This window comes from Alosa sapidissima, chromosome 6, assembly GCF_018492685.1.
Source record: "Alosa sapidissima isolate fAloSap1 chromosome 6, fAloSap1.pri, whole genome shotgun sequence".
Classification (NCBI taxonomy): Eukaryota; Metazoa; Chordata; class Actinopteri; order Clupeiformes; family Clupeidae; genus Alosa; species Alosa sapidissima.
The window spans coordinates 35052585-35065762 of NC_055962.1; the positions used below are offsets into that span (position 1 = coordinate 35052585).

Sequence of the window (13178 nt, forward strand, 5' to 3'; positions counted from 1 at the left end):
AACGAGATGAGGTCTGACGTTAGCCAGGCTAGATGAGGTCTGACGTTAGCCAGGCTAGAGCAGGACTGACGTTAGCCAGGCTAGAGCAGGACTCTGCCGACCGTTTCTTTCATCTCCATTCGCCAAGTGCAGTCCGCAGCTGACCAACTTTGAAGCGTCTTTAGCGTAGCTAATGTCATGGCAACGGCCTGACCAGAAGAGTCTTGTCTGTAGGCGCAGAAGGTTGGATGCGGCCAGGCACACATTAATAACAACAACAAACAACAACACTGCTCACAAACACATACATACACTAATAAAAACGTGTAAAAAACAGTGTTTAAAATGCCATCAAAGCTATATTATATGCCGCCGTTGCATCATGTAGAGGTATTTATTATGTTTTAACTTAAATCTGACGCAAATGAGTTTAATCCAGTGAAGCAACTTCTGTCTGTGACGAGGAGCTTAACGGTGCCTCAGAAGCGAGGGTTGAAGTGTTTGTTTAAATACATGCCTTGGACTGCATGAGGGTTGAAGTGTTTGTTTAAATACATGCCTTGGACTGCATGAGGGTTGAAGTGTTTGTTTAAATACATGCCTTGGACTGCATGAGGGTTGAAGTGTTTGTTTAAATACATGCCTTGGACTGCTGCTGGATGTCTTGTAACATCCCTAAGCCGGCTCCCTGTGGCGGGGGGTGCGCACGGCGGCAAGGTCCCTCTGTACCGGGGAACAGCGGGGAGTCTGTGGCAGAGAAGGTTCTCTGATTTAGTTGAGACGGAGGCCAGGAGATGATGGAGAGAGTGAGAGTGTTGTTTTTCTTGTTTCTTGTGCTGGGCTATGCGGTTTCTCCCTGTTGTTGAGTCTTTGTATCTCGCTGGCTATTTCATTGGATTCTCTCCTCCTCTTCCGAGAGAGAGCGAGAGAGAATAATGGATGGATGCTTTAGTTCAGTTTACCATTCTTGTACATATTTCTCGTCACACACGAAAGAGAGATCAGTTGAAAGACGCATGTGAATAATGGACCCAGAGAGCTGTGGGCTCGACAGCAAACTGGCTGGCAGGAGGCCACCAACGCCGAGAGAAAGAGAGCGCTCATTAAGAGATATAATGGAATGACTGAAAATCCCAGCATTAGCTGTCTGTCAGGGTAAGAGATAAAAGAGATGGATGAGGCGTTGCGGTTGTTCTCCAGTTTGTCTCTCGTGTGAAATGAAACTCACTGGTTAACGGCACAAACATCCACACGCTCACAGGTCCATATCCGCGTATAGCTGCTGCACTTCTTCACTGATGTAAAGAAATGTGTGTGTGTGTGTGTGTGTGTGTGTGTGTGTGTGTGTGTGTTTGTGTGGGAGAGGGAGATTGTATGTGTTTATTTAAGCCATCTATAGATAAGATTGTTGACTTTCTTTAAAATGTATTGCTTGGCCTTACCGTTCAGACAAACAGTATTCTTCTATTTATACAGCCACACATTAGGAAGCCATACAGGCCCTCGAAGATGAGTTTGCAGTCATTGGCGTGTGGACCGGTCTAATCTTTTCAATTTAGCGTGAACAACAGATAAACGGGATGATTTGTGTGAGTGTTTGTTTGATAACACGCTCATTTGTTCACCAGCCCCACCAATCAGATATGCCGCCAACTCTTCCACCAATGAGGTGCCGTTAACCTTGACTCCAGGCGAGAGCAGAGTGACTTTCTTACCCATTTTTATGACCAGACCGGGATCACTGTGAAACCTGCTTGGTCGTCTCAGGGAATATGAAGCTGTGGAGGTGATGCATATTGATGTGTCCTGTTGATGTGGCCTGTGGGTTATTGCCTTAAGCCCTGGCCCTGGCCCTGGCCCTGCATGGCATCAATATGACTGCTCTGCCATGTGTGGGAATAACATAGACAGTATCACATTACTTCTGGCTGCAAAAGCTTCCACAGAGCTGAGTCTTAGCTTGCATCATTGGCATTACCACTGCAATAGGGACAATCAGGGTGACCATGTTTGAATCAGAAGAATCAATGCTCATCGTTATGGGATAGACCTTTTAGATTTAAATGTGTTCTATTGTGAGTTCAGTGCTCAAGAACAGTTAAATAATTATCAGAGACTAGTTTAGATTCAACTTTGTCATTGCGCAGAGTACAAGTACAAAGACAACGTAATGCAGTTTGCGTCTAACCAGAAGTGCAAGATAGCAGAAAAGTGCAATGTGATATGCAAAGTGATATACCCAGTATAGGCAGGAGGTGCATAAACAGTGTACAATATATAGTGCAGTGTAACCAGTGGTATACAGTTAAGAAGGTGGTGTGGTTTACAGTAATAGAAGTTAAATATAAAAATGTGCAGTGTATTAGCAGTGACATAATAAGAGTAGGATAGATATGGCTATGCAGAATGAACAACATGTACAGATATGTGCAGTGTAGTAGCAGTAACATTATAAGAGTTGTAAGAACAATATAGATATATGCTGTGTGTTAACAGAATATATTATAAGAAAATAAGAATAAATATGGATATTCAGAATGAACCATATAGACAGATATGTACAGTAGTAGAGAAAGCATTGCATATATAATATGGACATGCACAAATAGGATATGCAATTATATATATATATATATATATATATATATATATATATATATATATATATAGAAAGAATTGCATATCCTATTTGTGCATGTGCAGAATAAGACCTTTCAAAAGATATGAGAAACGGACAGAAAATATAGCTTTCTCCATCTGCTGTTCCAGCACCTGTGCGTTGAAGTGGTTGGAGTGAGCTTGTATCTGTTTATGTGTGTTTGTTTGTGTGAGCTTGAGTGGCTAGAAAGCCCTTCTAACAAGCATGTGTGAATGTTTTATGCGCTGCCAGGACTGAATCATGTAAGTTGCATAACTATAGACTTTATTTTTATCCTAAAGTTGTTGCACTGTGATTTACACTGTGTCCCTGCAGACCCAGCTGAATATCTTACTGGACAAGCTGCGCAGCACTGTAAGTATTGTCCCACTGGGACGGCCCTCTGTCACATCCCGCTCACACCATGCACCCTCCAGTCGCTTACTGCAGCTTTAATTCATCTCCCCATGGCTTATCATTACACTCTAATTGATCATTACACCAAAGATCCTTTAGAACACTTTATCAACAGTCTCTGATTACACTCTAATTTATCATTACTCTCTAATTTAACTGAATCATTTACATGTATTTATTTAGCAGACACTTTTATCCAAAGAGACTAACAAATATCCGTTATATTACAAGGGCCAGTGTCCCCGGAGAAACTTGGGGTTAAGTGCCTTGCTCAAGGGCACAGTGGTGGAAGCCTGGAATTGAACCCACAACTTTTAAGGCTACTGCCCAGCTCCTAAGCCACTACGCTACCACCACCCCTATCAGGTCCCCTGAGGGGGTGTAGATTAAGTTATTAGTTATTCTCTCTTCCCCACATGCCGAGGCGTTGAGACACAGTGAAGATCAATAAGAGCCATGAAACAATTGGGAACATGGGTGAAATTTTTCATATGAACAATGCCCAAAACATTTATTCATTTAATTTAGCTGATGCTTTGGCCAGAGCGACTTGCAAAATGGATAACTTTAAAAGTACAGTACAATAGGAGCAATTAGTATACTGTAATAATCAATAGTACCTTTGCTGATGACACAAAACCAGAGGATGACCGTGCAGAGTTAAATTAGGCCAAGGGAGGTGTTCATGGGAGAGAGAGAGGGTAGAAAAGAAGTGTATGGTAAGTTAACTTTGGCCGGTTTGCTCGAGGTATAAAGAGGGGGAACTCTTTAAAGTTGAAACTTGAAAGAGCTAGCGCATACACACTCTCATAAATACACTCACACACACTCACACACACTTGCCTCTCCACAGGGTTCCAGCTTTATTCGCTGCGTCAAGCCCAACCTGAAGATGGTGAGCCACCAGTTCGAAGGTGCCCAGATCCTGTCCCAGCTGCAGTGCTCCGGTGAGTAATGGCCGTCGTCTTAACCGCTATAGTCCACTATCTTCTACACCCAGAGCGAGGTTAGTAATGGCCCTGGTCTTAACCTCTATAGTCCAGGATCCCCTGCACCCAGAGCGCCGGACCCCACTGGCCCGGTTGGATGAGTGTGGGGCGGTGTGGTGGCGTGGGCCCCAGGGGCGGCTGGTGTCCTTCCCTCACTTCTTTATTTGGGTCCCCTTCTTTGTCTTCTATTCCCACTCTCACTTTCTCACTCTCGTTCACTCACTCACACACGTCACACAGACAGTCGCTCTCATTCTACTTCCTCCACCTTTTGTCTTTTGTGCTTCTTTTAGTTTCTCTTTTGTCACCTTCTTGCTCTGGCTCTCCTCCCTCTATCTCTCTTCCTCTCTTCCTTTTCTATCTCTCTTTCTCTCTCTCTCTCTCTCTCTCTCTCTCTCTCTCTCTCTCTCTCTCTCTTTCTCTCTCCCTTCCTCCCTCCCTCCCTCTCCTCTCTCTCTCTCTTTCTCTCCCTCCCTACCTCTCCTCCATCTCCCTCCATCTCATCTTTCTCTCTCTCTCTCTCTCTCTCTCTCTCTCTCTCTCTCTCTCTCTCTCTCTCTCTCTCTCTCTCTGTCACTGTGTCAGGCCACCCGGTCTCTCTTCTCTGGTCTCTGTAGAGTCAGCAGGCCCTCTCTGTGCCCTTCCTCCTCGGCACTAACTGGAGCAGGCAGGGATGCTCAGGAGGGCAGGGTGCTAAATCACATGGTGTCATCCCCACTTCCTCCCTCACGGGCCCATAAAACGAGCCGACGACTCATCCCTCATTCTTATGTGTGATTTGCATATTACATTTGACACACGATGCCTCTATAACCTTGGGTACAGTTAACACATTCCCTCTATAACCTTGGGTGCAGGTAACATAGTTCATCTATATCCTTGGGTACAGTTCTGTCAGCCTGGCGTACAGAGAGTATTTTACTTTTCAGAGTCTAAGCTTTCAATTCTGAGCCAAACTTTTTCTATTGATCTGTCATATAAAGTGGGGCCTTTTGTAGGCTAGTTGTGCAGGCAGAGGCGGATCAAGCTTTTTAAAAAGTGTGTGTGTGGGGGGGGGGGGGGGTTTAGTGCAACCATAGCTTTAGGTTAACAGAGATTCAGATCATGGTTGTCATCACAATAGGGTATTTGCTTTGATATAGGCTACCTCTGTTACAATAACTCACTACTTTAGCCTAACAGACAACAGCCTAATTTCAAAGTGTTTCGAGGTATCATTGGGCTATTAATGCATAGGCTAGGCCTAAGCTATAGCCTAATTAAGCTATAATATCTATAAAGTAAATGTAATAGATACAGAATAATGACAGAACTGTAAGATCAAATTCAAAAACTAAAAGGTAGTATACCCAAAGCATGTTTGCAAACGTATGCAAAGAGAATATAAATCAATTGTGTTGCATAATCCATCTTACAGTAATTAATGTCAATTCAAAGACCTGCTGTTTGAATGGATAGTTACATGAATTCAAGTCGTTCGTTGCCTTAAATATTGTTGCTTCTAGCCCATGTTATCTCCAGTGTTGGATAACTGGAGATAACATGGGCTTGGTGCGAGCACCCTCACTTTCAACATCTATGACTCCCTGCATTTCTACATTTTCGTGACAAAATGTAGGGGTGATAGAATCGGGTTAAAAAGTGGGAGTGTTATAACACCCATAACACTCCGCTTGCAGCACCCCTGTGTGCAGGTACTATCGTTGAATGAGAGTTCAGAAGTCCCCAAGTGATTATTTGGTGCTTTAGGCAATTTCAAAGCATTGCCAATAGCAATAATCCCAAACAAACACAGCTGACTGTGAAGGAGGGATTTCATTAAAGTATCAAGCAAAAGTTATTTGGCATGCAGGCAGAAACCAATTTCTCCTCCTTTTTGTGAGCTAAAGTCAAGACCCATAAAAAAAAATCAATTTTTCAATTCTGCGTCACCCAAGCATTTCATCCAAAGAACCCAGATTCAGGAAGTCCACTCCAAACTAATACCAAAGTCCTTTTAGGCAAGTCCCTCCACTCAGCGGCCATATAGCAACGCTTTTTGGGTACTCATCGGGCATCCTATTCGGCAGAAATGCGTGTGCGCAAGGCTTCACGACACCAGCGTGCTCCAGTGGCAAGTTCACAACACATGATTGGCACGATGTCTGCACAACACAGCACATAATTGGCTCAATGTAGTCACATCACACCACATGATTGGCTCAGTGTATACACAATGTCGACGTTTTGGCGAGGAAGGGGTGGGATATGTGTAGACGACGGCCATATCGGCGTTGCAAACTAACCCCATGCATTTCTATGGAGGACTTTGTCTCTGCTAATACGGTCCTCCTCATGTGTGCCCTATCCTGGCTGTCCCGTGTGACCCCCCCCCGTAGGGATGGTGTCCGTGCTGGACCTGATGCAGGGCGGCTTCCCCTCCCGTGCTCCCTTCCACGAGCTCTACAACATGTACAAGCAGTACATGCCAGCCAAGCTGACGCGCCTCGACCCGAGACTCTTCTGCAAGGTCAGTATCAAAGGCATGGCCTACTTCCCATAAAGGAAACCACATGAGGACACTTCTGACGTCATTAGACATCTCTCCTAGGGAGGAAAGGAGGAAGCATGAGAGGAAAGGGAGAGTGAAAGTGATTAGGAGAGGAGGAACGAAAAGAGGAAGGAAGAAGAGTGATGTATGTATTTAGGAGCAAAGTGATTCGGTCATCAACAGCGTGTGCATTTAAATTCTCACTCGCAGGATGGATGACGGAAAGAAAAAAACACATCAGACACTTTCAGCCCCAGTTGTGCGAGTGCAATACTTTGAGCAGCCTTTCTCTCACTCTCTCTCTCTCTCTGACTCTCTCTCTCTCACTCTCTCTCTCTCTCTCTCTCTCTCTCTCTCTCACTCTCTCTGACTCTCTCTCTCATGCCTGTGACTCAGTCCATTGATCTCGGCGTTGGTGGCCTCCTGCCAGCCAGTTTGCTGTCGAGCCCTCAGCTCTCTGGGTCCATTATTCACATACGTCTTTCAACTGATCTCTCTTTCATGTGTGACGAGAAATATGTACAAGACTGGTAAACTGAAAGCATCCATCCATGAACACGTATGCTCTCTCTCTCTCTCTCTCTCTCTCTCTCTCTCTCTCTCTCTCTCTCTCTCTCTCTCTCTCTCTCTCTCTCACTGTCTCTATCTATCTCTATCTATCTATCTCTATCTTTCTCTCTCTCAGGCTCTGTTCAAAGCCCTCGGTCTTAACGAGAAGGACTACAAGTTTGGGCTGACCAAAGTTTTCTTCCGACCTGGAAAGGTGAGCAAAATCCCAAATCCCCCCCAAAACCCCACACCCTCTGCTGTTTCTTTTGTCATCGCTCATCCCACTCCCTCTTTTCAAATGGCAGACCTCATGTTTATCAAAGGCAGGCATCGGGGCATCCAGAGCTCCTGGCTTCTCTGTCGAGTGGCACTGAAGCTGGAACGCCAAGGTCACTGCAAGCAGATGGGCGTTTGATTTGCAGCTAAATGAATCATTTATCAGTGTTAAAAACCTGTGCAGCAGAGGCCAGGAGATGGATGAGCGCTTGTGCGATATTCAGGGCTGGGAGGAGACGCTGCTCTGGAGAGGGGAGGTCTCGGAGGGCATGTAGTCCACCAGCTCTGATGAAGGGATACAGAGAGGAGAGGAGAGAAGGGGGGGGGTGCACATTGTTTTGTTTTTTTTGTTTTTTTTGTCTCTGCTGGAAAATGAGTTTAATCTCCCCTCACAGAGGTGCCATTCCAAGACAGCTCGAGACATATTTATCTCATATCAGCTCAATCGCACTCACTCCATGTGTGTGTGTCTGTGTCTGTGTCTGTGTCTGTGTCTGTGTCTGTGTCTGTGTGTGTGTGTGTGTGTGTGTGTGTGTGTGTGTGTGTGTGTGTGTGTGTGTGTGTGTGCATGTCTGTGTGTGTGTGAGAGAAAGAGAGAGAGAATGCGATAGAGCACTGTCTGTCCTCTCATGCGCCTACTCGGTCTGGCACCAACCCTGGTTATAATTTGGGATGTGCTAATGAGAAATGTTGAATATGTTATTCCCTGCCCAGTTTACATTTGCTTCTCCACCTCTCCTTGTCATTTTATTCAGTGTCTCTCTCATTCCTCCTGTTCTGTCTTTCTCTTTTCTTTCATCATGCTTTCTATCTTTGTTTCTCTGTTTCTACCTCCTGTTCTGTCTTTCTTCCACTTTTTTTACTGTCTTTTACTTTCACTTTGTCTGGCCCTCTCATTATTTCTCCTCTCCTCTTTTTCTGTGCTCACTTCTCTTTTCTTTCTTTCTATCTATCTTTCTCTCACTCTCATTATATATTCATCAAGTCGTTCGTTCCCCTGCTACTTTCACCACAAGGACATTACTTCAGTGCAAGTCATCTATTAACATAGACTCACAGAGATGCCAATCTGTGTGACGTGCTGCGAACGGCTGATTTTATTTCGCTGGCATACATTATCAGCCCGGTTTTTGATTTATTCCTTCTCTACCACCCCCCCCCCCCCCCCCCCCTTCTCCAGTTTTCGGAGTTCGATCAGATCATGAAGTCAGACCCGGACCACCTGGCGGAGCTGGTGAAGCAGGTCAACAAGTGGCTCATCTGCAGCCGCTGGAAGAAGGTCCAGTGGTGCGCGCTGTCCGTCATCAAACGTGCGTATGCTCGCCGCTAACACTCGCCGTCCCCTCCTGCACACCCCCCTGTGCCAGCAGCAAGGCTCCCAGAGCCATGGCCCCTCATACCGGATTGATTTGCAACCCTAATCAAACACTTAAAGCCATCATAAGCAGGTGCTCCCGAAGAGGCTGATTCACTCTGTATTCGATTAGAGCAATAAGCGAACCGCTTGAGGCTAGTTAGTCAGGAACAGGGCTTAACATTATTCCAAAGCAGGGTTAATGCATTATGTAAATAGCTTTATGGAATGAAACAGCAGATGGTCAATTTCATCATTAGTCCCCAATGAAGTTTTATACTCAAAACATTTTGACTCCATACATTAGTACGTAAAAAAAAAATCTTGTGTGAAATCCCAACTTCACCAAATCCCCAATGTTTTAAGCTAGCAAGTATTCTACCAAGTATTCACATGGGAGTCAGTATTCTTCTCCCCCTCGAGTTCAGTCAAGTGGGCATGGTTAGCCTGCCTCATAGCTTTGCTCAGGCCATGCCTCCAGGCTGCCAGTATCACCCAGGACTGCTGGGGATTTGTGCTAATTAACAAACTCAGTTGCCACGAGACACGGACGTGGATCTTCACCTCCTGATCTGAACAGCCCGTTCTCAACTCTGTTGGATGTGTGCGGTCTTATTTTCAGAGCTTTTTATTTGGCTCAAGGCTCTTTTTTTGGGGGGGGTGTGTAACACTGTAGTCACACTTGGCTAATTAAAAGGATACTTTTATTTACATGTATTTCATTTGGTTCATTTGAAATGCTAGTTTCTTTCCTTTTTCATTTGGAATGAAATTAACAGTTAACAAACTGAGTTTCACTGAACTGTTCTTTTAATTGTGCCCGCCTGAATTGGGTCATGCCTCCATGCAAAGGAAAAGAGAAATCTCTGTTGTCATATGGGCTAAAGAGCTTTTCAGTCTGTTTTCGGAGATAGCACATTACTACAACACAAGCACACACCATTCTGATGTCACTCTTTAAAAGTTTGTGTTAAGGCTTAGCAGTTTCGTTTTTTCAACCACTTTCTGTTTAGCCTTTTTAAACAAACTCTATGATTGATGAGCTTAATCCCCCTCGTCCCCCCTTTTCTATCCATCTTGTGTTTGTGTTTGTTTTCTCTCACGGTATTTTTCCTTCTTTCTTCGTATTTGCAGTAAGGAATAAGATACTCTACCGAGCCAGTGCTTGCATCATGATGCAGAAGACGGTGCGCATGTGGCTCTGTAAGAGGAAGCACAAGCCAAGGTGGGTCTGCTCTACTCTCCTCTCTCCTTTCATCTCCTTTTCTTCCTCTCTTCTTCTCTTCCTCTCTCTTCTCCTTTCATCTCTTCTTCTCCCATTTCTCCTCATCTCCTTCCCCCCCTTCTTTTTTCTCTCATCTCATCTCTTCTCGCCTGACTGCTGTCATTTTTCCCGGCCCACTCTCCTCTCCTCCTCCTCCTCCTCCTCCTCCTCCTCCTCCTCTCCTCTCCTCCTCCTCACTCATGTCCTCCCTCTCTTCCTCATTAGCTGGCGCTTTCACGGCTCAGTGGCCCCGCTGTGTGTGCGCTGTGCGCGCGCCTCTCACTTCATCACTGCGGGGAGGTGTGCCGGGGGTGGCCTGGCCAGAGCTCCCGCTTTATTGCCCTCTCAGCCGCTCTCCTAGGGCTCCTCGTGACGGACAGCTCAAGAGCAGAGTCCAGGGCTGCCGCGGACTGGGGATTTCTGTCAGTGCTGGTAACCAGGCGTGCTGGGGCTCCTCGTGATGGACAGCTCAAGAGCAGAGTCCAGGGCTGCCGCGGACTGGGGATTTCTGTCAGTGCTGGCAACCAGGCGTGCTGGATTGTTAAGGTGTATCGGGGGGGATTGGTGTCAGGGCTGGAAGCCCATGTGGGGGTTGTAGACTGGGCTAGGTGGGAGAGCAACTCCTGCTGCAGCATTTAGCAGTTGCACTGGACGTGACTTCAGCAAGACCTTTCCTACCGTGGAGAAGTGAAGTTCGGTCTATGGTGCTCATTAGTCAGTGCTCCCAGCAGGATTTTGTTCAAACTGAATTTGTGACTAATATGTGTGTGTGTGTGTGTGTGTGTGTGTGTGTGTGTGTGTGTGTGCGTGTGTAGGATCGATGGGCTGGTTAAGGTGCGTAATCTGAAGACGAGGATGGACAAGTTTAACGAGGTGGTGGCCGGTCTGAAGGAGGGACAGCAGGAGATGCTCAAACAGATCCAGGACCTGGACGCCTCCATCGACACCCTCATGATCAAGATCAAGGTGCGTGTTCGCACGAGTGTGTGCTTGTGTGTGTGCAAGAATATGCTGGTGCATACTGGCACTCTGTCTGGTTCTCATTCACACACACACAAAGTGTTTTTTTTACTTCATGGCTACCAGATGGGGTGGTAATTATGAGAGCATCTGTGCAGTTAAGTTCAGGGATGAGTGGCCTATCTAACTGAAGAAGTTAGATAGGCCACTCATCCCTGAACTTAACTGCACAGACATATATTATTCACCAGACAGTGGATGCTCTTTCTCTCTTTCTCTCTCTCTCTCTCTCTCTCTCTCTCTCTCTCTCTCTCTCTCTCTCTCTCTCTCTCTCTCCTTTCTCTTCTTTGATTCTCGTCTTTCTTTCTTTTTCTTTCTTTATTTCTCTCTCTCCTTTCTCTTCCTTTATCTCTCTCTCTCTCTCTCTCTCTCTCTCTCTCTCTCTCTCTCTCTCTGCTGTCACTCCATCCCTCTCCTCTAGCTCCTGGTGGTTGCAGTAGCCTCATCAGAGGCCTGTTGCCTCTCTCCTCTCCCTAGCGCTGTGAGGGAGATGAAATCTTGTTTGTTTATAATATCCCCCGCCTGCTCTTCCACACACACACACATGCCCTTTATCCTTCATCTGCTGTGCTCAGCCCCTTCCTTTGTCTCTCCTATTGGGACTGGATGACACACAGTTTTACTGTCTACCCACAGCTCTCTCACTCTCGGGATGTTTGAGTTCGCCAAGAAGCATGCTGCTGGTCTAGTGTACCTCAGCCTTGGTGTTTAGAGGTAGCATCTGCGCTCTAAATTACATTTCTGGGATTAAGTGTAGAACGTGATGAAAGACAGCATATGGAGAGCCACAGGAAATATGCAATATGTGGCTGGCTCGTCTAAAGTGCCTTTTGGACATTTTAAGAGCACACAATACCCAGACGCTTGATTAATGTCTCTAGTGGTGTTTTGGGATTGCAGCTTTGTCAGTAAAATTTAGATTAGATGACAAAGTCACACACAAAGCACTTCCAACAAACTTAATGTATTTTTCAATGTCCACGAGGCCCAAGGAGCTGTGTTTCAGTATACAACTATGGCAATAATGAGTTTTAGGGAATGCTGATGGATTTTGTGCTATGAACTTTTCATTTCAGTTTTGTGGTGTAACTATGTAGACATAACTAGAATGATGCTTTTAGAGCAACCGTGACGTGTAAGGCTGTGCGTACATATGTTATTTCAGTCCCCTGTGTATACCAGAAACGCACAGAATGGTTTCCCTAGTGACAGACGATGCCAATGCATAGTAATCAACACCTGTTACCCACTGGTGATGTCATGTTTATAGCACCTCCTGTTGAAATCAGGTTACTGCCAGTGAGACTCCTCACACCTTATGGAGAGAGAGAGAGAGAGAGAGAGAGAGAGAAAGAGAGAGAGAGAGAGAGATGGAGAATATGAGGAGATCAAGCAGTTGAAAAGAAACACACAATGATGAATACACACACACACACACACACACACACACACACACACACACACACACACACACACACACACACACACACACACACCAAGGGCAAGTTATTACATTTCCCCCAGTCTAGGGTTTGAATGTGTAATAAAGGTGGTTACACCAGAACCTTGACTTTGAGGAAAGGGTGTGCACTATAAATGATACTGTAAATTGAACCTTGAGTTTGTACAACGCTTCCAGTGCGAGTATGGACAGTGTGGGTAAAAAACACTGCGCAGAACCACTGGGCTAATATACGGGGGGGGGGGGGGGGGGGGGTAAATGGGGAAAAGTGAAGTGTTGTATGAATAACCTCTGGCAAAATGATATTAAAGTTATTGAATGTGTCAGAATGTGTCCTACTCACACCCTCCCCCTGATTGTCCCTTGTTTTCCATTGTGTTAATCCTGATGGCAAACACCTGATACAATAGATGAACTGTCCTGCTCAAAGTAAAGAGAGAAGGACAGTTAAGAACAGGGAGAGGTTGTTGTAGCAATGCAACATGTTGCTTAATATTCATAGATATAACAAAGGACTGCACACAAATGTAGTTAAATTACAATTTACAAAGCAAAATCATTGACCAAGAGAAAGAAAGCTGCAGAGAGGAAGTGACTGACAGAAAATTGAGAAACGCAGAGCGAGAGAGGATGAGAGATTTAGTTGTTGCAGTTTAACAGATCTGCTGTGGGTCAGAAGAGCCCGCAGAGAGGCAGGGTA

The 13178-nt window shown here is 45.5% G+C and overlaps 1 protein-coding gene across 4 annotated transcripts in view; it reads left to right on the forward strand.

Annotated features, from left to right (window-relative positions):
* Positions 1 to 13178, forward strand: part of myo6a (myosin VIa) — an 81721-nt gene that overhangs the window by 44768 nt on the left and 23775 nt on the right. For all 4 annotated transcript variants that reach the window (XM_042095304.1, XM_042095305.1, XM_042095306.1 and 1 more), the window contains exons 19-25: positions 2954 to 2992; positions 3888 to 3981; positions 6402 to 6532; positions 7239 to 7316; positions 8559 to 8688; positions 9867 to 9957; positions 10812 to 10962. In XM_042095304.1, coding sequence (XP_041951238.1) covers positions 2954 to 2992; positions 3888 to 3981; positions 6402 to 6532; positions 7239 to 7316; positions 8559 to 8688; positions 9867 to 9957; positions 10812 to 10962 — 714 coding nt within the window. The remainder of the gene's footprint in view (positions 1 to 2953; positions 2993 to 3887; positions 3982 to 6401; positions 6533 to 7238; positions 7317 to 8558; positions 8689 to 9866; positions 9958 to 10811; positions 10963 to 13178) is intronic.